General features: G+C 44.6%; 1 protein-coding gene across 4 annotated transcripts; it reads right to left on the bottom strand.

The window, feature by feature from the left end:
• Positions 1–281: 281 nt before the first annotated feature.
• On the bottom strand, positions 282–27,487 carry RBSN (rabenosyn, RAB effector). 4 transcript variants are annotated; one of them, XM_045493906.1, is made up of 12 exons: positions 27,398–27,487; positions 24,238–24,543; positions 20,348–20,488; positions 17,440–17,540; positions 16,223–16,268; positions 15,945–16,106; positions 13,606–13,847; positions 11,454–11,524; positions 7,366–7,452; positions 6,391–6,493; positions 5,008–5,112; positions 282–4,335 (listed from the first exon to the last, which is right to left on the bottom strand). In XM_045493906.1, the coding sequence occupies exons 2-12, from the start codon at positions 24,383–24,385 to the stop codon at positions 3,190–3,192; spliced, it is 2,352 nt and encodes a 783-aa protein (XP_045349862.1). In that variant the 5' UTR covers positions 24,386–24,543; positions 27,398–27,487; the 3' UTR covers positions 282–3,189. The 4 variants fall into 4 exon arrangements, with proteins under 4 accessions (XP_045349862.1, XP_045349861.1, XP_045349860.1 ...); XM_045493905.1 differs by having other exon boundaries at positions 27,324–27,449; XM_045493904.1 differs by having other exon boundaries at positions 27,240–27,445.

Genomic DNA, 27,487 nt, shown 5'->3' with positions numbered 1-27,487 from the left:
AACCTCTCTGAGCCTCAGTTTCTTCTAGCATGAAATGAGGTTGATAGATTGTAAAGGGTCTGGCACTATTCTTGCATGAAACAGCTCATTTAATCAACACTGCAGGAATAACCAGGATTAAGGACAGAAGTGCAACCCACATTTATCCCGTTAAGAGCCCAGTGACCTTCTGTCCAGTATCTTTTGATACTCAGATGGTCATCTAGAAAGGGGTGAGGGCAGAGATCTGGTAATTCTTACTGGCAACACATGTGGACATACACACACATACACCCAACCACTAACATCTGTTATTTTATTTTTTAAAAAAAGATTCCAATACAAGGCCCCAGAGTAGTGCATGCAAACCAATGACCCTCAAGCTGTCACCATCAAATGACCCGTACAATCTGCTACCACATTCTGTGACCTGGTAAAGGCTTCTCCCTTTGAGTACCATCATCTAATTATGCCAATGTCCAACCTACCACCTGGCTCATGATGACTCAGAAGTACACTTTAGTATCTGAACAGCAAAGACACATTGAGCTGCAAGTACTATTAGTAAATGTCCGTAGTGTATTAGACATGGAAAAATACAAACAAGGTGTAAAAACAAAGGCCAACTTCATGTGATATCTGAATCCCCAAAGTCTCTTCCATACATGATCTTTGTCTAAGGAGATCTGCCAACACCGCATCAAGAACTTGCTCACTTTTGGGGTGCTTGGCTGGCTTAGTCGGAGGAGCTTGGGACTCTTGATCTCGGGGTCAAGAGTTCAAGCCCCGTGTTGGATGTAGAGATTACTAAAAAGAATAATTAAGAAAAAAAAAAAAAAAAGAACTTGCTCATCTTCTCATGAGATGGAGTGGTTTGCCTTGAAAGACTGCGGGAAGAGTAAAATATTCACATGAGGTAAGAACTTGAAGCTGTGGTTGCAATCCATAGGCCATCTTTACCCTGATGATAACTCATCTCTATAAAGCCAACTTTGTGCCTGTGTGAATTCTGGGAAACGTGAGGGATACAGAATTCTAATTCCTGTCAGGTCTATGATTATATAGAATATAGCCATAGAAGAATTAAATGGAAGAATATACCCATGGAAGAATTCAATCACATCAGAAGGTTTTAGTTTGGTTTAGTATATTCAGTGTTTTGTTTTGTTTTTAAGTTTAACTTTTTAAATGTGTGGTTCTTAATGCTCTTAGTTACTTACAGATTGCTACCTGGGTTGACTTCAGGAAAAGGGTATGTTCAGTAAACTAGTCTGAATTGAAATCACCAGCTAATTATGAGATATATTTTCATAAGAAAAGTAATGATGACGGAAAGCAGCATTTAGCTTCTGGAACTACCTGCTTTTTGGTGCAGAGAGTATCCTCCTCTTCAATCAGAGAGCAATGACAGACTGAGCAGCAGGGAGCATGCCAACCATCTGTGAAACCCTCCATAATAACAGCGGAAGGGCATGAGAAGGAAGAAAGGTGCCTGTACCAGGCAACATCTTACAGACCTGGTTGCCAACTTCCCAACCCCCACCACAATCAGCAAGGCTGGTAACTGGTTGACATTAGCAATCCACTCATATTCCTTTGTTTGCAAACAGAACAGTCTCCTCCACACACCCTCCACCCACTTCCCATTCCCACACCCCTATACAGGATCTTTTCACTCAGCCCAAAAATCCAACAGATGCTAAAGAAATGCGACTAGTGTCAACACAAATACAGATCACCTTTAAACCACAATGTTTTTCAAACATTCTCAAGACCAGCAGGGGTCTTCCCAGAAGGTAACAAAAGGAATCTCAGCTCTCACACCTGTAACCAGTGAGAGTATGACCCAGGGTTAGTTAAGGGATATAAAGTGACTAGTGGTCAGTTATTGTTCATTAATCAACAAGCCTAATTGCAGGAACTCTACCTAGAGCTGAGCACACTTGGGTGTCATGATGTCAGACGTCAGGTAAGGATTACATTCCTGTAAACCAAAGCACCAGAGCTAAAGTAACAATTTCCCTTTTTGCCCTTACTTGATGAAGAATTCAAGTAGTATGGTGCTACCAGAATGATCCTGGCTTGTGCCTCTTCAAACATTTCCACTTCTTAATACTAAACATTGGTAGGAAAATACCTCCCTGGTGCCCAGATCAGGACAGGATGACCCAAAAAGGAAGAAGGCTGATCAACTTGCCCTGAAAATTATTTTATCTTCTGACTCAAGGAAGTTTCCACTGTCCTGGCAATGTCCCACAAAAGCTTCCTGATTACAATCCTAAATTACAGACTGGGCCTTCTGAAAAAGCCCAGGCCAGAATAATTTCACCAAAGCTCTAGAGGGAGGTTTCTCTGGGACAATTATACCATCAGTTATTCAGTTCCAACAGAGTAACATTTGGGTAGACACTCTTCTCCCAAAGACTACTGCCTCCATCAACCAAAAATTTAACCACTCCCATCTTCTGAACAGCCCACGGTCAGACCCAGTGATAGCCGGGACTGGAAGTTTAACTTCCTGAAACAGACAACCAAGGACTTAAATTGAATGGAAACACCCTGGTGAGACATCACCCCCTGCCACCGCCTCTTAAAAAGAGGTGCTGGGCTCTCCTGGGTCTAAACTATTGCCTTCATGCAGCACCTCTCCCCTTCTACTGCATGGGTTGGGATGTGCCCAGCAGGGCAGAGGAAGCCCCAGGTGAAAGAAGCCTAATAGGGACAGACTTCCGTCTGACCAAAGAAAGGTTTAAATGAATCCACCTTGTCTGTCTTGGCTGAACAAAGTGCCCTATTTAAGGCTTCCCTATAATACTGCATAAGGACCAAAGACTAGGCAGGAGCACATGGACTCACGAAGACTGCCCAGCAGAACTGCATTTAGTTATAGTCGGTAATGAAAATTTAAAATCCCTTCTAAAGGGAAAACCCAATTCAAAAAACAAGTAACAAAAAACCAACCCAGGAAATACAGCAAATGAATGCTTCTTCTTCCTGTTCTGGTTCCCACTTTACTAATATTCAACAGTAGTGGAAAAACCTCCAAGTGCACAGCACGAAACAGCAGATTCCCTGCCCTAACCTGTGTGCACACCTTAGATGTTACCCTTCCCCCTTCCCTCTTGCCCGCCGAGCCCACCAGCCCTGCCCTGCTCCACAGGCTCCTGCCAGGCCCTGGGCCCAAAGATGCCCAGCCCATGGTCAGTGGGGTCAGTCAGTGCCCCCCTTCTGTTTAGCCAGGGTGCGCTTCAGCTCCCTCAGGTTCTCTGTCAGCAACTCCACCTCATCCAGGCGGCCACACTGCTTGGCATCAAAAATGTACGCCTTGATGTTATCAATCTGCTGGAGAAGGAGCTCCTCTTCTATGGGCTCCTCGCCCTCTGGCCCACTGTCACTGTCCATCTCAAAGGGGTTGGTACAGGTGGCTTCCTCAAACGGGTTGCCAGGAACAGGAGGGCTTGAGGGCCTCGGGCAGGGATACTCATCTTCCTCATCGAAGGGGTTGGGCGCTGGACTGTCTGGGTTAGTGAAGGGATTCCCTGCTACGGCCTCCTCCTCTTCTTCCTCAAAAGGATTGTATTCTTTGAGGACACAGGCTGAAGGGCCAGAGGCAGGCTCTGCAGCCAGAGGGCTGGTAGTGTCGTCTGCTGTGGGGCTGGAGGGGTCTTCCTCCTCGAAGGGGTTTAGAGAGGCCAGCTCACTCTGCTGTGACACGGTGCTCTGGGGGAGGGGTTCCTGGCCAAGGGCTGGGGGCCCAGACCACACTCTGACCGGCTCGAGAGCTGAGACGGGCGAAGGAGTCTTCTGAGCTGCACTGCTCTGAACTGGGGAAGAGCCTAGATCCAAAGCATAAGCAAGGTGGGTGCGAGGCTCCCTGCCAGGCTCCAGCTGGAAAGGCCGGATTTCTCGGAAGTCCAGGGACCGAGTCCGTGTGTGTAGGGATGCGGCCTGGAACTGCTCCCGCTCTCGTTCCCACTCCCGCTCACGCAGCATCTGCAGCTGTTCGCGCTGCAGGTCCTCCTCCTCGGCCTGCCTCCGGGACAGCTCGATGGCCTTCTCTGTCTGCTGCTGGTCGTACTCGTCCTGCAGCTGCTGCAGATTCTCCTGCAGCGTGCGCACCTCGTCCGCCCGCCCAGCGGCCCTGGCCTGACTGATGAATGATGTGATGTTGTGGATCTGCTGGAGGAGGGGGTCTGAGTCTTCACTCTGCCCCTGACCTCCAGACAGCGGGAGCCAGCCCTCAGCCTTTCTCAGGGGGGCAGGCCCCCCTCGAAGGGACGCCACCTCCCCATTAGCCGTACGAGGCGCCAGGTCACTCCGCCGTTCCTTAAGCCTTCGCTGGGATTCCAGGGCAGCCTGGGGAGACACCAAAGCCGAAGGGAAGAAACACAGTCACCAGGCTGACAGCAGCCATACCATCAGCCGCCCCTATGGTCCCACCGCCCCTGTGCTGATGAGACTCCAACTGCCCCTCAGGACTCAGGGATCCAACTGCTAAGTCAGATCATGCTTTGTGTGCTTTAGGGGAGAGAAGGCACGTGGCCTGGCTTTCAAAAATAAATTCATAAATAATAGTAAGTTAAGGGATAAGATTTTCTCTATCTTAGATTATTCACTGGCCACATGCTGGTCTTAAACCTGTGAAGTCTAGTATCACTCGTCTACACTAGAATCTCACCCAATATTAAATGCACACGTTATTCTGTTTAATATTGCATCTTCCAAAGTGTTCTACAAGGAGCTCCCTGAGGTCTGGGTCCCCTGAAATCTGTGCTACAGGGAGAACTGGCAGCCTCCATGGTATTCTGGATGGGAGAAAATCAGCAGAATCTCTGAAGAAATATAGGACTGACCTGGGGAGAAAAACAACTATTCTGGTATCTACAGAGGAGAGTCCGGAAAAGAACAGAAGAGAGATGCAAACGGGAGAGCACGAGAAGTTGCGGTTTACCACGACCTCACAGAGGACCCCTTGGAAGCCTGGGGCAGCCTCTGTGCCCAAGAGGCTGCCAGCAGCATTTCACTTGCCTGTCTCTCCAGGATCCTCTTCCTCTCCATTTCCTGCTTCCTTTTCTTTTTCAGTTCCTCAAACTGTTCTCTGGTTGGCAGTGACATCAAACCAAGCAACTTTTCCTGTAGGAAGCCACAGACAATTTTATGTTTTAATCCTTTTAGGAAGAACATCAACCTAATGAAGTCTGTTTGTAAGCCTCCATCTGAGCCCCATGCATGCCTGCTACCCCTTCCCTGCTCTATGTTTCTCCACAGCACTTTTCACTATCTTCTAAGCTATATATTTTAGTTACTTCTGGTCTATCCCCATCTAGAAAGTAAATTTTACAAGAACAGGAGTGTCTTTTTTCATGGCAGAACACCCAGCACCTAGAACACTGCCTGGTACACAGTAGGCACTCACCGCATGACTGCTGAATACACCACTAATCAAAAGGACAAGGGGCCTGGGTGCCTGGGTGGCTCGGTCAGTTAAATGTCCAACTTTGGCTCAGGTCAGGATCGTGTGGTTTGTGAGTTTCAGCCCCGTGTCGGGCTCTGCGCTGACAGCTCCGAGCCTGGAGCCTGTTTTGGATTCTGTGTCTCCCTCTCTCTCTCTCTGCCCCTCCCCTCCTCATGCTCTGTCTCTGTCTTTCAAAAATAAATAAACGTTAAAAAAAAAAAAAAAAGGACAAAGGGCCCACTTCTCTGCAATACGGTGTTGGAAAACTAAGCCAACAGGGCTCTACTAGATCACCCTGTCATGCAGCCCCAGAGGTGGTTCACTGTGGCTCTCCCAAGAGGTGTGCTGAGGCAGAAACAACTCCGCTCTAACCTCCCAGGGTGAGTCAGTCTGTGAACAATCAGCTGTCTCCTCCCAAGCAATGGCCCAGGAAGAGTCCCTTAGGAGCTCATCCTGAGGAAGAAATGGCATGTATAAGTATGTCTGTCAGGCAGTATTCATACAAGCAAAACACAGGAATCTATCAGATACCCGGTGAAAGGAGAGTGAGTAAAGGATGGTGCATGCAAAGTCATATTCTGTAGCCATTCAAGTGACAGCTGTTTAAACAAAGACTATGTAAAAAGTGCTTATGATAGAAAATTCAGTGTTAAAAAGAGAAAACATAAATTTGCAAATACGTACTAATTGTAAGTGTTTATATAACAAATACAAATGAAAAAAAAAGGAAAATATGCCAGAATGATGTGTCATGGTCCTGGGGACATAGAATTAAGAAGTTTCTACCCTTCTTTGTAGTCCAGATTTTTCTCTAAGTGTGACATGACTGTATTTATAATTTTAAAAAATAATAAGTGTACAAATAGGAAATAAGCCTTTGGCACGGTCTGCCTTCTGAGAGGCAGAAAAGCAAGGGAGGCAAGTGAGACGTTCCTATCACCCCAAGATGGCTTTACCTGCACAAAAAGCGTAGCTGAGTATCTGATCGTCCTCTGCAGCCGCAAAGTGTTTGGATGTGGTGGAGGGTCCTGGTTCAAGCCCAAGGTTAAGATCTTCTTACTGAAATGGAACAAACATATCAATGTAACAAGCATTGCTAGCCCCAGAAACAAGGGAGCAATCTCTGAGTTGCCAGGCTTTCATGCCAGAACCATCCGTGGAGGAAACAGGTTAAAGACTTCACGAAGTGTCCTTTAAGGCAAAGCCCGTTTCTTACCCTGTGGTTGTACCCAAGGCCCCCAACACAGCACAGGGTAAACAACCAACACTCACCCATTAAGGGACTGGCCACACATGTAGGGCCAACTTCATAAGGGAGTAGCCAGGGCCTGGTTTAATATTCTGCTGTCACAGTCTTAAACTTCCTAATAATCCCTACTGTGGACTTGCATTGTCATTTTGCACTAGGTCCGCAAATTACATAGCCAGTCCTGCACAGACAGATGGACAAGACTGCCCCATCTCAGTTCTCCCTCTAAATCATTATACTTTCTACGCTTCAAAGGGCTGATTTAACCCCAACAGCAAGTCCATGGTTAAAAAGCAGCTGTTGACCAGCAGAAAGAATCTGGCTTCCTATCCTGGCTCCATCACTTTGCCAGCTGTGGTGCATTTTCTCACCTACAAAATGAGCGTATTAATCCTTACCACACCGGGTAACTTTGGTCCAATAAATGAGATGTGGATACAACCAATGGTTGGCACAAAGATGGTGTCAATAATCAGTTCCTATTTCTTTAATAATAAGGAACATTAGAAGCCTTAACCAAGTTACTGAGACGTGTTGAGAGCCACAGCTGGCGCCTACCCTCAGCTGGCTCCTCACACATACTCCCCAGGACTCCGGGTGAGCTCAGGCCTGCCAGCCACCCACCCCCCTCATTGAAACCATATCTCCTCCACTCAAGGCAGCGAGTCAAACATCACCTTACCTTAAAGCATCTATGAGCTCATACACTTTCTGCACTTCTATTCGAAGGTCACCGGCATGTTCCAGACTGTAGGTGGTCTCCCCAGCACTAAGAAGAAATCACCGAAATGTTTAATCCAAGTTTCATCATGCTTACTGGAGAGCATTGTGTAAAAGGGCTCTAAAGGTTTAAGGCCTTACAAAGGTAGACACAGCTAATTCTCTCCAAGTGGTATTATCTCAGACTTCTGTTTATAATGCAGGGCTCATTCCTCTTCTAAATATAAGTGCTAATCACGTGGAAGCTGTTTTCTGTTCTTTTAGTCTGCAGATACCACAGGAACAGATTTGTGCCTAGGCCTCTAAGGACTAGCTCTTACACTCGTCACCAAAATAAATGCAAATGAATCTACTTCAGCCTACTTTCCCTAAACAATTTCATTATACCTAGTAAGACATATGAAGTGGTTTACTAAATAAGTTGGCTACACCACATCAGAGGAAAAAGCACCTGGCTTTTCTCACTCAGACTACGCAGGGAGACCGTTCAACACCTAGTGATACCCAGCACAGCATTAGATCAATTGCCCCATGCCCCTGGGTCTCATGAACAATTGTTCCCTACATGAGAAAAGCACTTTGACTCCAAATTAAGAAGGGAGAAGTACCCAGGGTGGAGCAGGCGACTTCAGAGAAGGCCAGAGGTGGCTTAATTCCACTTAACTCCAAGGAACAGTAGCAGTCATCATGTGATCTTAGAACTGTTCATTTACAAGTCTGTCACCCCCATCAGGCCCAAAATCCAAGTGCAATAATGATGGCTTTTCATTTTTATATCCTCAGGAACTAGGACATGGCCAAGCTTCATCCATGTCCACTGAAAACAGAAACACTTCAGAAGACCTTGCAGCTATTAATGCAGCCTCAGCAATGGCCATTCAACCCCCTTTCTGAGGCAGCAGCAATTTAAGTGAAATAAACAGAAAGGACTGCGGCGCTGACCTAGTTTATCATCTACGAGAAAGTGTGAGCTGGAAAAATCTTGGTGTGCGCTGTAACTAGAGGATCCAATAAGGTGGTTTCATCATCTCAAACTGCATAGTTTGCAAAAAGAACATCAGACCAGCATTGAGGATGCATCCACTTCGTCTTGGTATCTCCAAGTCATGTGGAAAATAACAAGGTTGGCCCAAATCTGAAAGCACTCCCAAGGTCTCAGTCACATCAACCAACATGTTTCCCACAGAGCACCTATCACGTCTGGAGTTATCTTGTTCATGACTTTTTCACTTGGTTATGGCCTGTGCTCCCATGATAATGAAGCTCTGTAACAGTGGACACGGTCTTCACTGTTCATTGCTACAGTCCCAGGACCTAAAATAGCACTTGGCACGTAGGTAGTGTTCAATAAATATCCATCGAATGAATAAGGGAGTAAAATTCACCTAAAGCCCTTTAGAACCAATCTTTGGAGAAGGAGTAAGAGTTAGACATCTGGAAACACGTTGAGCAATGGCAGTTCCCCAGCTGGATGGGGAGGCCCATTAACCCACAAGCGTGTCTGAGGCACAAAGCAAGAAAAACAACAGACTCAGGGACAGGAGCCCCATGGGTAACAACATCATGAGACAAAGTTTAGTGCCAGCTCAGACCGCCAGGAACACAGCTCTCCCTGCTGGCATCCAGGAAGAAGATAATCCTGTCATGATTTCAAACCAATGGGCACAGGTGGGAGGAAGGTGTTCATTCCAGTAAGTTCCAGGGAGGAAGAGAGCATGAGACAGGTGCTCCAAGCCAACGAGTCTCCATTTAGGGGAGCTATATACCAGAATGACTTGAGCTGCTTCTCCCAACCTACTCACAGGAAGGATATATGCTCCACTGATCGAAATTGCTCAGTGAACTGCAGGTAGAAACGAAAATGTGTCCTTTCCTGCCGTTCTTCCTTCTTGGAATGAAAAGAGGAAGAACGGGGTACAGAAGGTGCAAATAGAAGAGAAGGCGCAGTGGAGGCTGAGAGGGCTGGAGAAACAAGGGTTTCCTCCCCTGACACTGTCTTCTGCCAGAGGCTACAGACATCCAGGTGCTAGGACTGGGGGAAATGGAGGTGGTCTGCAATGGTTTCTTTCTTTTGTGTTTCCCTCCCACCTCTCTTTTCCTTCCCTGTGGGCTGGCAAACACTGGGGGAGGGAACAGGGACTGGAAGAAGAGCCCTGAAGCAACAGCAGAGGCAGGGAGACATGCAAGGGAAAGGATATTTTTTGCCACAAACCAACTGGGTTTAGCCATTCGTATTTTGTAAGTCAGACATTTACAGACTCATAAGTCAAGAAATTCCTTAAGGACCTTGTAAATGAAAAGGTTAATTTTCTTTTCATGTGAGACCCACACGATAGACTTAGAACGTAGTCACTGACGTCATGAAGGAAAAGCCAAGCTTTGCTTGTGGGGACACTATAACATATTGCCACAGTAAGTGGGTAAATAAAAACAAAGGCAGATAATCCTCAAATCGAAAGCACTGGGTGCCATAATTTTCTTCCCTGCAGATTGGAGAAAGACTGTGGGGATCCGATTCTAATGGTAGCACTTCAAACTCCAGCTCACATATCACTAACCTACAGAAGAGGCAATGCCCCTAAGAAAATGTCAGCATATTTCTTCTGTAAAGGGCCAGATAATAAACATTTTTAGCTTTGCCAGATAGTCTCTGTCACAACTGTTCAACTCTGCTGCTGTAGTTTGTAGTTATAATCAAACAAATGGGCATGGCTACGTGGCAATAAAATTTTACTTATAAAAACAAGTGGCAATAACAAGCGTTGGCAAGAATACGGAGAAACTGAAACCCTCATACACTGCTGGTAGAAATATAAACTGGCGCAATCATTTTAAGAAAACAGTCTGGCAGTTCCTCAAAAAGTTTAAAACCTAGAGTTACCATATGACCCAGCAACCCCACACCTACGTATATACCCAAAAGAAATAAAATTGTATGTCCACAAAAAGACTTATACTTATACATGAATATTCACTGAAGCATTACTCATCACAGCCAGAAGTGGAAAAACCCAAATGCTCATCAACGGACTAATGGATAAACAAAATGCGGTCTATCCATACAAATGCCTTCACACAAAAGGGATGGAACACTAACATGTGCTACCACAGGAGTGAACCTTGCAAACATTACACTATGTGAAAGAAGCCAGACATGAAAGATCATATATATTTATGATTCCGTTTATATGAAATGTCCAAAATAGGCAAATCCATAGACAGAAAGCAGACTAGTGCCTGCCAGGGAGAGGAGAAATGAGCAGTGACTACTAATGGGGTTTCTTGGACTGATGAAAATGATTTAGAATTAAGACAGTGATGATGGTTGTACAACTTGGTAAATATATTAAAGACCACTGAATTGTACACATTAAAAGGGTGAATTTTTTGGTGTCTGAATTATATCTTAATTTAAAAAAAAAGAAAGAGATGACAGGTTGGATTTGGCCCATTAGCTAAAATGTGCCAATCCCTGCTCTAAAGGAAATGCTTGCTCTAAGTCCTGACACCTCAATGCCACCCTGAAGTAGCATCTAGCTAGGCAGGTACATGAGGAATACTGTCCTTGCTCACCTCCAGATGCCATACTCGGCAGTGGGGCCTATGAACCTGCTCAATCAGAATGACTGGGGTCACAGGGCGCCTGGGTGGCTCAGTCGGTTGAGTGTCCGACTTCAGCTCAGGTCATGATCTCACAGCTTGTGAGTTCGAGCCCCACGTCAGGCTCTGTGCTGACAGCTCAGAGCCTGGAGCCTGCTTTGGATTCTGTGTCTCCCTCTCTCTCTGCCCCTAACCCACTCACATTCTGTCTCTGTCTCTGTCTCTGTCAAAAATAAATAAACATTAAAAAAAAAAATTAAAAAGAAAAATGACTGGAGTCACTTGAACATGGCTACGTGGGACTATACAGATATGACAAAGATTCTCCACAGTTGCTCACAGAAGAAAAGCACAGCCAGAGTTAAGATTTTCATTTTCAGCTACTGAGGGGCTGCCCTAAAGGCAAGAAAACAGTCATCACTGAATTAGAAAAACAGAGGAATAGCTTACTTTAATGATGCTGCCATCCTGATGTATTCAGGAGCTTTTTGGTCAACTTTCTCCATGCAAAGTCGTAATTTCTAAGAACAAAAAAGAAGTGAGTGGTGCTTTCAAGGTACAGAAAAGTTACACTGTTATCAATAGAGAGGCATTTAAAATCTATAGTTTTCAGGGCACCTGGCTGGCTCAGTCAGTAAGAGTAAGAGCATGCAATCCTATTCTCAGGGTTGTGAGTTCAAGCCCCATACCAGCTATGGCGCCTACTTAAAAAAAATTTTTTTAATTAAAAAAAAATAATACGTACTGTTTTCTAATATAGAAATATGCAGAGAGTGCTTTTTGTTTGTTTTTACTGTTATCAATTTCCTGATTTACAGACCTCCTTTAGAAGCAGTAAATCTTGCAGGAAGGAAAGTGACAACAAAACTTTTTACCGGATGTTTTTGCAGGGAGCAAGGCCTTCCAGGACACAAGCCAATGAGTTTACCAAGGCAGACGAAAGGAACTGGTTGCTACATTCTTCCTCTGCCAGGTGATGAAAGATACCAGCAAAAGGCATTGCCAGGGCTCACTTCAAAGATGAAGGAAGGAAAAGCACAGTGGCTATTTACAAAAATGAGTTATCAGGTCACGAACTCCATACACAGAATGGATAATGGCTACATCTGCAGCTCAGCACACGGTTTCATTAACACCATTTCTAGTAGAAGTCTAAGTATTTTCATGGTGACTCCAGAAACACAGCCATTATGACCTGCAGAACTGCTAACAGTGACCATTCAGTGATCATCAGACAATATATAGACAGTCCCCGACTTACAACGGTTATTGGACTTTATGATTTCTCAACTCTACAATGGTGTGAGGCATTGATAGGCATTCAGCAGAAACTGTACTTGGGACTTTGAATTTAGATCACTTCCCGGGCTAGTGGCATGCAGTCTGACACTCCCTCCGCGAAGCTGGGCAGCAGGCAGCAGCTACAGGTCAGCCATGCGATCACGCGGGTCAACACCCAATACCCTTACAAGCATTGTTATTCACTTCCAGGTACAGTATTCAAGAGTTATAGGACACACTCAACATTTCATTATCAGATAGGTCTCTGTTAAGAGGATTCTGCCCAACCGGAGGCTAATATAAGTGTTCCCAGCACGGTTAAGGCCAGGCCAAACTATGATGTTCAGTAGGTGAGATGTATTAAATGCATTTTTGACTTAGGATATTTTCAACTTTGGTTGGGTTTATCAGGATGTAACCCATTGTAAGTCGAGAAGACCTATACACTCTTCCTCTGCTCAGGGTTGTGCGTGAGCTGCTTCTGCTGCCCAGGCTGATCTCCTCCCCATCTCCTATCACCTCCCTGCAAAACCTTCACTTGGCAATTTCTCCTTGGCCTGCAGGTCCCCCTGGCCACTGGGAGGCTGAGGCAGTCTCACCCCCAGGCTGACACTAAATCCCATTTTTCATTACACTACGTTCCTCTCAAAGTGAGCATGTACCAATGGTGTTTTGGGACTGCTGGTGGTAACGACAGCTGAGGCAACTGAATGGACTTAATAGGGGAAGCTCTATCTCGCAGTTCATGGGTTTGAGCCCCACACTGGGCTCTGTGCTGACAGCTCAGAGCCTGAAGCCTGCTTCGGATTCTGTGTCTCTCCCTCTCTTTGTCCCTCTCCCACTCACACTCTGTCTCTCTCTCAAAAATAAACCTAAAAAAAATTTTTTTAAAGGGGAAGCTCTATGCTCATGGGCAGTCACTCAAACTCATAAAGCCTGAAGCTTCCAAGTGAGTTTCCCAGGAGTCCTCTGGCCCACTGTTTACCACCTGCTCCAGCTTCTGCCCTCACCCCCAAATCCTGCCCACACCCCACGGCAACCATCCTTCCTCCTTTTGCCCCTGGGCCACCAAAGTCTCCAACTTCCTGCTTTCAAGTAGGCAAGGAAGGGAGAGGGAACGAGGTTGTTGCAACACACCCCCAATGACTCTGTGAATTACCCAGGGCACTAGCTAGGAAATCACACTATAGCCCTTTGGCAGAGACTAAAAGTGATTCAGAGGAACAACCTCCCAAAGCATCTCCAAAATGTGCAGGCGTGTACATAATTAACAGCCAAATCTGCATCTTGCATCAGACCAGGACCGCACACAGTGAGTCACCTCATACAGCTTTACAATGTCGGGGGTGTGCTCCTTCTCATCAATCTGCTGCTCTCTCTTCAGTAGTGTGTCCTTGCAGTGTGTACAGCAGCGGATCCGGTCGTCATCCTTTTCATCCAGGACAGAGCTCACACTGCTCACGCTGCTGATACTGCCCCGGCGGGAGCCATGGACACTGTTGGGTGACTGGCTGGGGCTGGTGTGGGTGCTCAGGGAATCCTTGCTGGCACTGGTAAGCTTATCTGTAAAGCACAACACAGGACAGGCAGCAGTGAGCCTGCAGACTCCAATCACCCTAGTGCTCACAACAGAGGGGAGTGCCACAGGTGCTGATACAGGCTGTGTCTATTGGCAAGAAGCACCAGACCTCTGCCGCCCTGGGGTCAGGCTCTGCAGTGGGAGAGACTCTCACTGCCAGCCAGAAAAGAGCCACACAGTCTAGGAAGGTCTCTTTGAGGCTCTGAGGCCCATTCCTAACCTGACCCTAACTGCCCTCCTCCATTTGCTCTGCCTCCAACCAATCCAATCCCTAGACTGTCCTGACAGACTTCCCCGCCTCCAAACATCTGACTCCTACCCTTTCCAAAGCTCAGCTCGAATGGCACATCCTTCAGGAAGCCCTATATTCCTTGAGACAAAAGAAGCCCTATATTCCTTGAGACAAAAAAAAAAAAAAAAAAAAAAAAATCTGCCCTTCCTATCAGTTCCTACCATATCATCCCTCTTAGAGCACTCTCCACTTTTGTCCCAGTATGACAGTGCTATGTATACGCAGGGCTGTTCTATGAATCTGTGATTCTACGATGGTAGGAATTGCCCTTTCATACTTGTACCCCGATATATACAACAGGGCTACCCCATAGCAGCTGCCCAGTAAATGTTGATTAATTAGCTCAAGACAAGAAAGGTGAATAGTGTCCCAAAAACATAGCTTATGAAGTCTCAGGTGAGATACAAAGTCAGTCTCAGGGAGAAAGGGAAGGTATCAAGGTAATGTGTGCCTGCTGACTGTGAGAACTGGAGAGAGGAAACATCTGCTTCTGCCCCATGTTGCCCAGATGCTCTGTAGCCAACAGCACATGCAGAGTTAGCAGAACTCTCCAGGGTTGCAAAACCACACTAAATGTCCCAGAATTGGCCCAAAGCCCAGGAGATCATCTTTAACAACTTTTAACTAGCTGAGACTCAGAGTTCTGATCCTCTGGTTCAAGCAAACCTTGTAGCCACCGTCCCCATAATTCTCAAATGTGTCTTCTACACTCCCCCAACTATTCTACTTGCTCATCTACTAACCTTCCCCAGGGCCTTTCCACAACTTTGCTCCTGCTCTTCACTCTACCCAGGTTCCCTCCTGCTCTCTTTGCAATCCTGATTATCTTAAAGGCTCTTCTCCAACATCACCTCCCAAACCTGAACATCCATGCTCTTGATCTCCCCAGCACTCAGTGTCTCTCATATTATGATGTTACAGTCTGTTCTATATGACAGTGAACGGTTTGTGACTTTAACCTCAAAGGGAAGGACAGCCTGGTACTCATATTTTAAGACCTTCTCTTAAAAGCTCCACTTCCAAGCAGGGCTGACCACAATTGGGTCAGCTCTCTTAAGTGTCTGACACAATGTCTCTCATAGTACTTATCTCTTCATAAAGCAATTATTTGTTTGTAAGTCTGTATCCTCTCCTAGATGCTAGACCCTTTGGGAGAATGGATGATGTCTTAAAGACCAGAGGTAGGCAAACATGACCTGCAAACTAAGACCAGCCTGCTTTTGTATGGCCCTTGAGCTAAGTATGGTTTTTAAAAGGTTGTTTAAAAAAAGACAAAGAGGGGCACCTGGGTGGCTCAGTCGGTTAAGCCTCCAACTTCGGCTCAGGTCATGATCTCACAGTTTGTGAGTTCCAACCCCACATCGGGCTCTGCGCTGGCAGCTCAGAGCCTGGAGCCTGCTTCAGATTCTGTATTTCCCTCTCTCTCTGCTCCTCCCCCACTCATGCTCTCTCTCTCTCTCCTTCAAAAATAAATAAAAACATTAAAAAATTTTTAAAAAAGAAAAAGAAATGTCACAGAGACCGCCTGTAGCACACAAAGCTTAAAACATTTACCATCTGATTTTTTACAGAAAAAGTCTGCCAGCCCTTGTTATCCACCATTGTATCCCTGGGCCCTGGCAGTGCCTAGCCTATAGCAGGCTTCATGGAATCAGTAAGTGAATGGATGAAGATCCCATAGAACATTAACTCAGACAAAAATGTTCAAAAAATCACTAAGTAGTGATCAGCAAACAAGGTAGTCACAAGAGGAGATCAGGGTCCAGGGCACCGCCTCCACGTTACCTACTTGCAAAAGGGAGACTGATGAGTTCCATACACTTCTTGCACATAATAGACCCGCAGAGCCGGCAGTGGTGGCGGCGGTTACGGATGCTGAACTTATTCCCACAGTCTGGACAGAAAGGAACATCCTGGTCGTTGACCCAAGGCACCACTGACTTTTCTATTGCTTTAGGAAGAACAAAACAAAAATCAAACAAACAGAAAAACAAGCCATTTTTAAAAAAGAGGTGTGATCAGGAAGAAAGATAAACAGAATGAATGTGAGCAAAATTCTGGAGTTACCTCGTATCTTAGCAGACTCGGTATTCGTTCTGTCGAATGCAGTGAGCTGACAAAGAGAAAACAGTGCAAATAGAGTTAAACAGGTGATGTACACACTTTCCACAGGCAAAAGGCATCAAGCAGGAATTTGCACATCTTCATTTCTCAAGTCTCATTTGTCATCACCAACCCCACAAAGCCACAAAAGCAATTTTGCATGAGACAGAGTATTAGCTTTGCATCTGGAAGGCAGCTCCCTTTCCGTGACCTGATTCCAATCTCTTTATTGTCAGCTCCCCATTTAAGCAATAAGCAGGCGTAGGCCAAGATGTGGTGGGTGTGGCTACTGAAAGCAATGGAGAATTCCTGATTCTCCACGGTCCTCCTGGACAATGAAACTGGCCACATATTTCTGTCCTACAGAGTACACATCAAGAACTATACCTGCAGGTGCTACCATGCCCACGACACGATCCAGGTCATACACAGCAAGCTTTCTAGGGTCAGAGTAGAACAGAATGACTGTGGTATTAGGGTGTCTCGATGGCTCAGTTGGTTAAGTGTCTGACTCTTGATCTTGGCTCAGGACATGATCTCACAGTTCCTAAGTTCCGAGCCCCACATCAGGGCTCCATGCTGAAAGTGTTGAGCCTGCTTGGGATTCTCTCTCTCTCCCAATCTCTCTGCTCCTCCCTGATCACACACTCTCTTTCTCTCTCAAAATAAATAGACAAACATTAAAAAAAAAAAAAAAATGACTGCGGTATTGAAGATGCACTCTGGTACTACAGGACAAGAAGGCTCAGCTAAGAAGTTCCCACACTAACACTGGCCCTGGCTGAGTAGTCCTCACAAACCTTGTCACCAGTTTCTCAGTTTGCTATCAAGTATCACACACCATGCCCCATTGCGTGTTTGTACTTGGGACACCCAAAAGAGGAAATAATTTGAAGGCAGAAAGGTTTTCCAGCAGCCAAGTAGGCTTCAGAGAAAGGAAAAGGAAAGCCTGGCTATGTGGCAAGTCTGTCAACCGGGGCCGTCTCCTTCAATAAAACCAGCCCAAGCTAGACCTGCTCAAGCAGGTCCTCTGCACCTCTCTAGGTGGGCTCTAGATGGGGCGTTTCTCTGCCAGCATCAGATAGATACAACATACATGGTACACACTGTAGAAATAGAATTCTTTTCTCCCAGAAAAGTTACACTTGCAGAAAAAAAGGTTTTAAAACAACAAAATTTACCTTCTCTAACCTGATTATTAATTTATTGACTTCAACAACATAGTGGTCAATTCTGGCAGCTCGGTGTTTTTTGAAGTCGGAAAGATGGCTTCTCACAGCACCTAGAAGGAGAGGAGATGGGGAGACAAATGACCTGTCAATCCTATGAAAGAGCCCCTCTCCCTTGCTGCTTATCCTCAATGACTTTTACACGCAAGTAGAAATTCTAGTTTAGAGTCTTACTAAAAATTCAGAGACAAACAAATGGAAACAAATTTGCTAAAATGTTAATTAACCATGGTTACCTTGGAGGCCACAGAGTACAATACCAGAGACCTCGGAGTACAGTGGATAAGCGCCTGAACCGGAGCCTGTGCTCAAGTTTCAATTCTGCCACACATTGTGCGACCTTAGACAAGTTCCTTAACATCTCTGTAACTTGGGAGCATTCATCTATAAAATGGGGATAAGAATAGTACTCGCTCCACAGAGTTATTAGGAGGATTAAAAAGTTAAAATTTATAAAGCCCTTAGAGCGCTGTCTGGCACATGAATTTTTTTTTTCAACGTTTATTTATTTTTGGGACAGAGAGAGACAGAGCATGAACGGGGGAGGGGCAGAGAGAGGGAGACACAGAATCAGAAGCAGGCTCCAGGCTCTGAGCCATCAGCCCAGAGCCCGATGCGGGGCTCGAACTCACGGACCGCGAGATCGTGACCTAGCTGAAGTCGGACGCTTAACCGACTGCGCCACCCAGGCGCCCCTGGCACATGAATTTTTGTTCAGTAAAAAGGACACTAACATTATGGGCAATTTTTAAAAATCTCTCATACTTTTCTGTACTTTCCAAAGTTGGTACACTATGGTTTTTCATCAGAATAAAAACAGTCCTTCTCAAAATAGTCCCCAAAATGTAAATGCTAACAGATGCCACAGGAGGAGCCAGTTAAACTGATACCTTGCTCAGTCCAGCAGCAAAGACCCAGGATGAACATTCTCACACATATGGAATCAAGTAGCTTGTTGTCTCAGCAGATCTGAAATATTCCCTCTTCCAAAACACCAACCCTTCCCCTTGCACCTGGCCCCACCCCCCCAGCACGCAGTCCCCTTCCTCTTCTCAACCATGGCCAGTTCATTTATACCTTGGACCCTACCTGGAGCTTCTCACATGCTACCCTCTGCATCATCTTCGTTCTTTTCTTCCCTACCATACTCTCTAACATCTAGTTAAATTTAATTTCAAATTCCTAGGAATGACCTAAATATGAACTTCTAAAATCTGCCATTCTCTTGACCTTCCACAATTTTGACTTCGTCGGTTGTTGAAAACAGGCAAATTAATCAGAAAATTGCTCTGATAATTTAACACTGGTAATCATAAAACAGGCTATTGAAAAGCTAATAAGAATCCACAAATTCTCCTACATACTTTCATATTAACTCATAATTATATGTATAATTACTATTTTTTAAAAATGAAGTATAATTAACATATGCTATATTAGTTTCAGGTGTACAACACGTTGATTTGAAATTTTTAATTTTATTTTTTTATGTAAGTATAATTAACAGACAGTGTTACATTGTATACTATTATTTTTAAAGCCATTTTCTCCTACCATGATGAAAATGTTTCCATTCTCCACTTTGGCAGCCACTAGCCACAGGTGCAGATTGAACACTTGAAAAGTGGCTAATGTATGATTGAGGAAATGACTTTTTTTTTAAGTTTATTTATTTTGAGAGCGAGAAAGAAAGAGAGGCAACGATTGAGGGAAAGGCAGAGAGAGGGAAGAGAGAATCCCAAGCAGGTTCCGCACTGTCACAGAGCCCAACTCAGAGCTCAGTTCTATAACCGTGAGATCATGACCTGAACTGAAATCAAGCATTGGACACTTAACCAACTGAGCCACCCAGCCGTCCCTAAGGAAGTGATTTTAAATTTTACTTGATTTTAATTTATTTAAATCTAAATAGCCACATGTAGTTAGTGGCTATCTTATTGGACAGTGCAGTTCTAAGATTTTTCTCATCCAAAAAGAAGCATTCCATAGTGGCCCTATAAGAAGAAAACAGTAGATGACCCTGGATAAATATCAGTTCCCTTTATACAGCCTATTTCCTCATCTGTAAATAGGAATGAGCATCACTACCCTTTACAGCTCACAAAGCTTTTGTGAAAGGTGCTGAAGATAATAAATATGAAAGTTAATAGAGCCTCATGAGTAAATCATTATTTATCTATTGCATGGACATAAAATGTTATATTAAATTTGTTATCATTCAACAGTTAAAGGACATGTAAAATTAGCTAGTTCAACATCACGTGGCAGTTTTGGTAACAGCTCTGTTATTATTCATGGACATACAATTCACCATTTAAAGCACACAAATTCCATGGTTTCTAGTATATTCAGAGTTGTACAACCAACCATCACCGAAATAAAGTGTAGAACATTTTCATCACCTCAAAAGATGATTATTTTAAAAGTCAGTAGATGGTATGATAATTATGTGTTTCAAAAATTAAGTTGCACAAATCAGTGAGTGCCTCTTGCTAGACAGGTAATCTACTACGTGAGAGGAGACAGCCAAGTCAATGCCGGAGCTGATGTCAAACACCTGGATTCCTATCTCATTTCTGTAGCTGCTTAGCTGTTTGACTCTGGGAAGGTCCCCATCAAAGTGCAGTGAGGATTAAATGAGTCCACGTGTAAAGCATTTAATGCAGTGCCTAACACAAAGCAGGCGCTGGGCTCATTCTGGTCCATTTTCGCCCCCCACTGGGACATAAGGGCCGTGAGAGATAGACCATTCTGGTTTACTGATGCCTCTCGTCTACTGATGCCTCCTCAACTCTTAAAACATCACCTAGGACATAAAGATGCTCAAACATTTGCTGAATGAAGGAACAGAATTTCTTACCAAGTTCCTGGGGTTCCCACATGTAAGGGTCAACCCCTCCATAGCTGAAAGACTCATAGCCCTGTGTCCCCGATTCTGCTCGGTCATCTCCTTCTCGTCTCAACAGCCTGTTCTTGGCTTTCTTAGCCTTCTGGACAAGACCTGGAAAAATCAAACAAACACCATAAATGAGTCCACAAAGAACATCTAGCACAAAGTCAAGGGAAATCTCAAACACAAAAAGTGATGAAATGACTTTACTTCATTTGAAAATTTTTGGATCCCGAATAAACTGCAACGATAAACCCCCAGAGGCATCCATTCACTAGTCAGTATTAGCAGTAAGTTGGTTTATGTAGCCAGTATGTAGCTACATTACTAGTTGTTGCCAAATTTAAGAGCCCAATTAAATAAAAGTATTAAAGTCAAATTCGATGAGGGGACCAAGGCAATGGAAATTTTTTTTTCTAGATCTTAATTGGGGAGGTGGTTACATGGGTATATACAATTTTCAAATCTTACTGCATTGCACACTTAAAAACTTATTTGTAAAGTATATTTCAATTAAAAGAAAGTTTTTAAAGTTAAATTCTACAGTATTAGTTTATTTACTCTATGGACTCATGAGGAAACACTTCTTATTTACTTCCAGGATGGAAGTAAACCAACACCCGGGCTGGTGCTCCCCATAATGCTTATCTGTACATAGAGTTCTTCTTCCCCCACTCACTTAATGAATGCATGTGTGCTGACACTGACAAAAAGCTTCAAGAAACAGATATAACACCTACAACATAAGCAAAGGGAACCAGACTTGGTAACAAGAGAAAATGAATGTTTCCTGGATTGATTCCTTGCATGTACCAGGCACAAAGTGCTTTCAAATACATTAGGCCAATTCATGCTCACAACATTATGAGGCAGGTGGTATCCCTACTTATAAATGAGGACGTGACATCAAAGAGGGGGGAAACTTGCTGCACCCAAGATCACAGAGCTTATAAGGCAGCAGTGCTGGAAGTGGAAACCCCATCTGTTTGAAATGAGAACCCCGGCTCTCCCCAGTCAGCACAACTCAAAAACTATGCCTCCACAGAACAGGGGTTCTGCCCCCTGTGCTAAGAGGACCTGCTGTTGAAGGAGAACAGTCAACTGGTGGGAAAAAAGAATTCTTGATCCTAAGTTGCTCTCATTAATGTTCTTAAGTCTTGGATGACTATCCCTTACTGCCACTAGAATCTGGTAGAAAATACCAGGTTTAACACAAAATGTAATTTCTTTTACATTTAATAGATCACTACTTCATGGAATTCCCTGAATTCTGAACTGCTGTTACCTGAACAACATTAAAAACTACCAAAGCTTTTCAAAACTCTAGGGAAATGCAGATATGGAGGGGCTGGCAGGCAGAGGGAGAAAGTGTTAAGCTTATATATATATGTCTCTGTTAGGCGGTCAAGCTAATAAGCAAATTCCCTGATTATCGGTCACTCTGAGATGGCTTTCTCCGCCTGGAAAAATAAGGTCCACCAGATGATATTCTTAACAATAGGGGAGAGAAAACAGAAAACGGTAAACAAAGGGTTAGCAGACAGGAAATTGGAGTTAGCAGACACAAATTCACATCTGCAAACAAAACTAAGCTGTGTCCAGTTAAACAGGCAAGTCCATGTAATTTAACCACTTTAGGATAGAAGAGGATAGAAGAACGCACTGGCCACCTTCCCAGGTATAGCCCTTCAAGAGGAGGCCAATTAAGAACAATCCCATATATCTTTAAAAGCACAAAGCAGAGGAAAAAAAACTACTAAAAAAAAAAACACACACACAAAGCAAAAGCCACAGGTAATTTTCAATTACCTTTTCTTATACTTACTGTACATGTGGTAAACTGAAGCTGAAGCAGGGCTGGGGCCCAAACTCACTGACCACTTAGTGACAAGTTTATATTTTCTTTCTTAAACCACCTCCAAAACCTGGTATCAAGGTTTGCTCTTTTGGCTTTAATATTTCACTTGACAAAACCAGCAATGTCATAAAATGTCTAAGAACCAAAAGACCAAATGCTTTTCAAAGGACTTCTCAAAAATCTTTGATGTCAATCTTTAAAACTTTACTTTCCTGGTTCCAAAACACAGAAAACTCCCACAGAAACAAGATATACTTCCTGACTGAAGAAATGCTCATTAGTACTAAAGAAATGCTTAACTCAATTTCTTAGCTCTTCTGAGGTAGAGACAGGGAGAAAACAAAGAAAAACACAAGAGAATTCTTTCAAGTTTCTTTCACAACTCATAAAATCTCTATTACTCTTTAAGTGGATTCTCACACCTATTATTCCCTATGTAACCTTAAATGTTTTTCCTCTACTAAATGGGTTACCACAGGAAAATGAAGACATTGTCTAACTTCTGAACCCACCAGCATCAAAGTCTTAGTGACATCATGGTATATGACAGCTGACACTCAGACTGGATGCTCATTAAAGGTCACAGAGGTGCTCCAGCTGTCCAAGGAAACTTAGATGAGCAGTTTTTGTTTGCATTCTAGCTGCAGGGCAAGCTGTGATTGGAACACAGGGTCTGGTATCATCAGTGATGCCAAATGGAAAGAGCAGCACTAGACTCAGAGGTGACAGAAGACCTGGGGTCAAAGTCTACCTCTATAAATTCCTGTGTGACCTTGGATAAGTCGCTCAACATCTCTGAGCCTCACTTTTTCTCTGTAGAATGAAACCAACCACCATCTTGCAGAGTTGCTGGAAGAATCAAATGAAATAACGATGTTTATAAAGGAACTCTGAAAACGACAAAATACAAAACTTTTTTTTTTTTTTTTTTTTTTTTTTTTTTTTGCTAACAGTTATGGCTCTGCTCCAGCCTCTACAGACACCTTATTTATCACAGCCCTCAGGATTATGAAAATGTTTGACTTTGTCATGTGGTTAGAAAGAGGTAATAAATGATAATGCTTTCAACAATTTTTTCTGAACTGAAAAGTGAGACATGGAGAGGGACTATTTCATTACAGGGTGCATGTGACTCGCATATGTGGAGGCCAAAGTCCATTTAGAAATATATGATCATCCCCTTCTCTCCCACCCAACACAGAATTGTCAATACACATCCAGGCCTTTGTAATCTCACTGCCTTCAGAAATGCTGCCAGCTAGGAGAAGCAGATTAGCTGAATCACTAGGAAAGTGAGTTCCAGAATACTGGCATCATATTTAGGAGTTAGAATCTGAATTCCAGAAATGAACACTATGTATAGTCAAAATTGCTTTGAAAAAATCCTTTCTGTGACTCTTCTACAACCTGAGGCCTGAGAAGCTCAAAAACCAAGTTTAACTTTTTAGGTTGTTTCTCCTTGCTTTTCAACTCTGACCTTCCTTTTCCTGGGCTGCAGAGGACAAGGTATAGTTGAATAAGGAAGGATGGCAGGAAGGCTTGAATTTGTAACAGGGTAATGGATATACAATGGGCCTCCACTTTCAAAGCTAAGGAAAGAAATTCCACTCCATATTCCTCACAGGCTGGCAATTAGATAATTCAAACAGTCTAGCGAGACAGCAGAGAGCACAGTGATTACATTTATTAGGTTCAAAGCCACGCCCTGCCTCACGGTGGGACTTCAGGCAAGTTACCTAATTTCTCTGTGACTAGTACCCTCAACAGTAAAATGGGGTCTCACAGTCCGATAGGTATCATGAGGATTAAATGAGGTGAATTCATGGGGAAGACTCTGAACAATGCCTGGCACATGGTAAGCATTAGATATATGCTCACTATTATTATTAATTTACTATTGTTTATCACCTTCTGGTGGCATCATGGAAGCTAATGAAAACCATCCCATGAGTTAAAGCTCCCAAGGACAGAACAGGATAGGCAAAAAACTCACGCCTCTTACTTTTAATTTGCCCTTTGACATCACGGTCTTCCCCAGAGTGCTCTTCCTCATAATGTGACTGAAGCTGACAGAAAGACTGCAGGTCCTTCAGGCACAAAGGGCAAAGGAAGCCCTCCCTGACTTCCCCAGGGTCATCCAGAGAAGCCATAGCAGTGTCCCTCTCAACCCCTCATGCCAAGAGTCAGCTTGATTCCTCCACAAGGGACCAGTGCTCTCACAGCATTAGCTTAACCAAGCGGCATACAGGTGACGGGAAAGTGGTATCATGACTCTGGATGAGGTTTCCTCTCTGGAGTAGGAGAAGCTCTGAAACAGGAAAGAAGGGACAGAAAAGAGGCAATTCAGGCAAATTAGCAGCAATTGAGAATTTTCTTTGTTCTTTTCAACGCTCAACAAGATTATTTAATGTTTGCTCACTGCAAGTTGCAGAACACAAACTGCCTTCTCAAACCCTTACACTGAAATACAAAACCTTCAAAGATTTGAGAACATCACTGGACAATGGCAACTCGCTGAAGTAGGAAGCACAGATTCCTGAAGATAAGAAAATTCAACTTCAAAAGCAAACACAAAACCCAGGCAGTTCTCTAACATGCACTTCAACTGGTCCAACTCCATAATTTGTATGCCACTTCAGCCACTGAGGAAATGTCTGAAGTACTTACCAACACACAGAAATTTGTTTTTAAGTCTATTTATTTTGAGAAAGAGAGAGCACAAGTGGGGGAAGGGCAGAGGAGAGACAGGATCCCAAGCAGGCTCTGTGCCATCAGCACAGAGCCCGACACGGCTGAAACTCACCAACAGTGAGATCATGACCTGCGCTGAGATCAAGAGTCGGTCGCTTTACTGCCACCCAGGCGCCCCCACACACAGAAATTTTTGACTCTTTACCTTGGTCATTTACTCAACCACATATACTAAGCTCTTATACTTACATCACAAATGCAAAGAGTGGGGTGCCTGGGTGGTTCAGTCATTTAAGCATCTGACTTCGGCTTAGGTCATGATCTCACGGTTTGTGGGTTCCAGCCCCGAACAGGGCTCTGTGCTGACAGATCAGAGCCTGGAGCCTGCTTTGGATTCTTTGTCCTCCTCTCTCTCTGCCCCTCCCCCACTCACACTCTGTCTCTCTCTCAAAAATAAACATTAAAAAAATTTTTTTAATAAATAAAAATGTTTCAAAATGCAAGGAGAAAAAGAGATAGTGTTTGCCCTAAAAAACAAAAGCAAAGCTAAAACCATACCAAACAAAAATCCTAACCTTAGTCTAAGGAGCAGCATTAAAAATCCAGTGGTAAGGGGTGCCTGGGTGGCTCAGTTGGTTAGGCAGCTGACTTCAGCTCGGGTCATGATCTCGCGATCTGTGAGTTCGAGCCCCATGTCAGGCTCTGTGCTGACAACCCAGGGCCTGGACCCTGCTTTGGATTCTGTGTCTCCTCTCTCTGCTCCTCCTCTGTTTGTGCTCTCTCTCTCTCTGTCTCTCAAAAATAAATAAATGTTAAAAAAAAAATTTTTTTAATCCAGTGGTAAAAAGAAAAATCTATTTTGTGTTTTATATTTGTACTTTTTCGACAGTGAACATAGTGGGTTTTATAAGTCAATAAACGACAGCTGAAAAGCCAGCCTAATGTTCTCACTGCTTCAAAAATAAAAGAATTTAGTGCTTAAGACATCCAGGGCTTAATAGGTTACATTTTTACTTTTACTGGGCCATGCCAAAGTCACTTCCAATGTCACCTCAGAAAAACACCCAGCCTTGGGAGAATCCAGATAAAACCATTCCACAAAAGCAGAGAAATTTCTCCCCAAGAACCTGTGGTCACAAACCGCAGTAGAGAGTAAGAGGAAATGTATGACTCTCAGCTTCGGATAGGCCTGCTCAGAGGGCCTGTGAGGACGGAATGCCTGGTCCTCAAAGCCGAAGGGTAGCCATGACCCAGAAAATAAGCAAATGAAACACCGGGCCCCTGGTTTTTTCCCTCTAAGAAACCCCATGACTATATACACCCAGATCTCAGCCCCTTTTCCAGACGGTCACTGAAATAGCAGTTCCAGTTTCCTCCCCAGCAAGTGGTTCATCGGATGAGGGGACTCTAAAAGCTCCTTTCCTTCCCAGGCACTCACCCTAACAACCACAAATCAAACACACACACCCTTCACCTTGCTTCCTCAAGGAAATGCCTCTTACTTGAGGCATTCTCCCGTGGGACAGCACTCGTATCAACTTATAATCACGAGTACATAAAATAAGTACAGAAGGCTCTAAGCTCTGTAAGGGCAGAGACTATGCGCTTTTCCCACCACCTTACCCCAGGGTCTAGCACATTCCCTGGCACCTACCACGAAGAAACGCAAGAAAGCTTCATTTGTGAATGAATGAATGCCCGACCGAACTCTAAAATCGCATAACCAAACACACACCACAACCAAATAAATCTACAAACCACGAAGCCAGGCCCCACAACCATAATATATGCAAGCCCCTCTCAACCCACACCACGTAAAAAATAAAAATTATACCTACATATCCTGAAATTATACGCCCAGCATGAATGCCACACGGCTACATGCCACAGAGACTACACATCCCACAGTCGCACTCATCATGGCCTCGACCGCGCACAACACCCTCCACACAATTCAACACGATTATGCACAGGTCGCATAACCACACACGACATGAAAGACTCGACCCCACAGAGCGGACATGACAACTTGACACGGCGCACAGACGCCACACCAAACGCTACTAGCAAACGACTCTACACAAACTCAGAACCCAAACGCCTCAACCTCACACAACCAGGGAACCAAACGCAAGCAATCGGGAGACCACCGCTCACGCACCCTCAGCCGTAAAACCAAACACGACTGTGCACGCCCCCACGTAACCACACAATCACACAGAGCCCAATCGTCGCAAGCACAATGCAGGCGAAACTCACGGCCCGAAAGCCACATCTCGCACCAAGCACGTCACACCCACCACAACCGCATACATCCCACACCCGCACGGCCCGCCCGTCTCTGTTCCTGAGGTGAGCCGAGCTTCCGCCACTCAGACCCTTCCCGGCCCTCTGTACCCGGCCGCGCTCCCCCTGGCACGCAGGCCCGTCGGCTCCTCCCGCCGGGGTTCTGGGCCTCTGCGGTCCCTCACCCAGCCGCGGCCGCCATCTCCATCGGTTGCTCGACGCTCGGCAGGCGCGCCTGCGCGGCACCGAAACCGGAAGGCAGCCTGACAGACGCC

Source organism: Leopardus geoffroyi, chromosome A2, assembly GCF_018350155.1.
Source record: "Leopardus geoffroyi isolate Oge1 chromosome A2, O.geoffroyi_Oge1_pat1.0, whole genome shotgun sequence".
NCBI lineage: Eukaryota > Metazoa > Chordata > Mammalia > Carnivora > Felidae > Leopardus > Leopardus geoffroyi.
The sequence above is the reverse complement of the archived record's forward strand: the minus strand, read 5'-3'. Positions and strand labels throughout refer to the sequence as shown.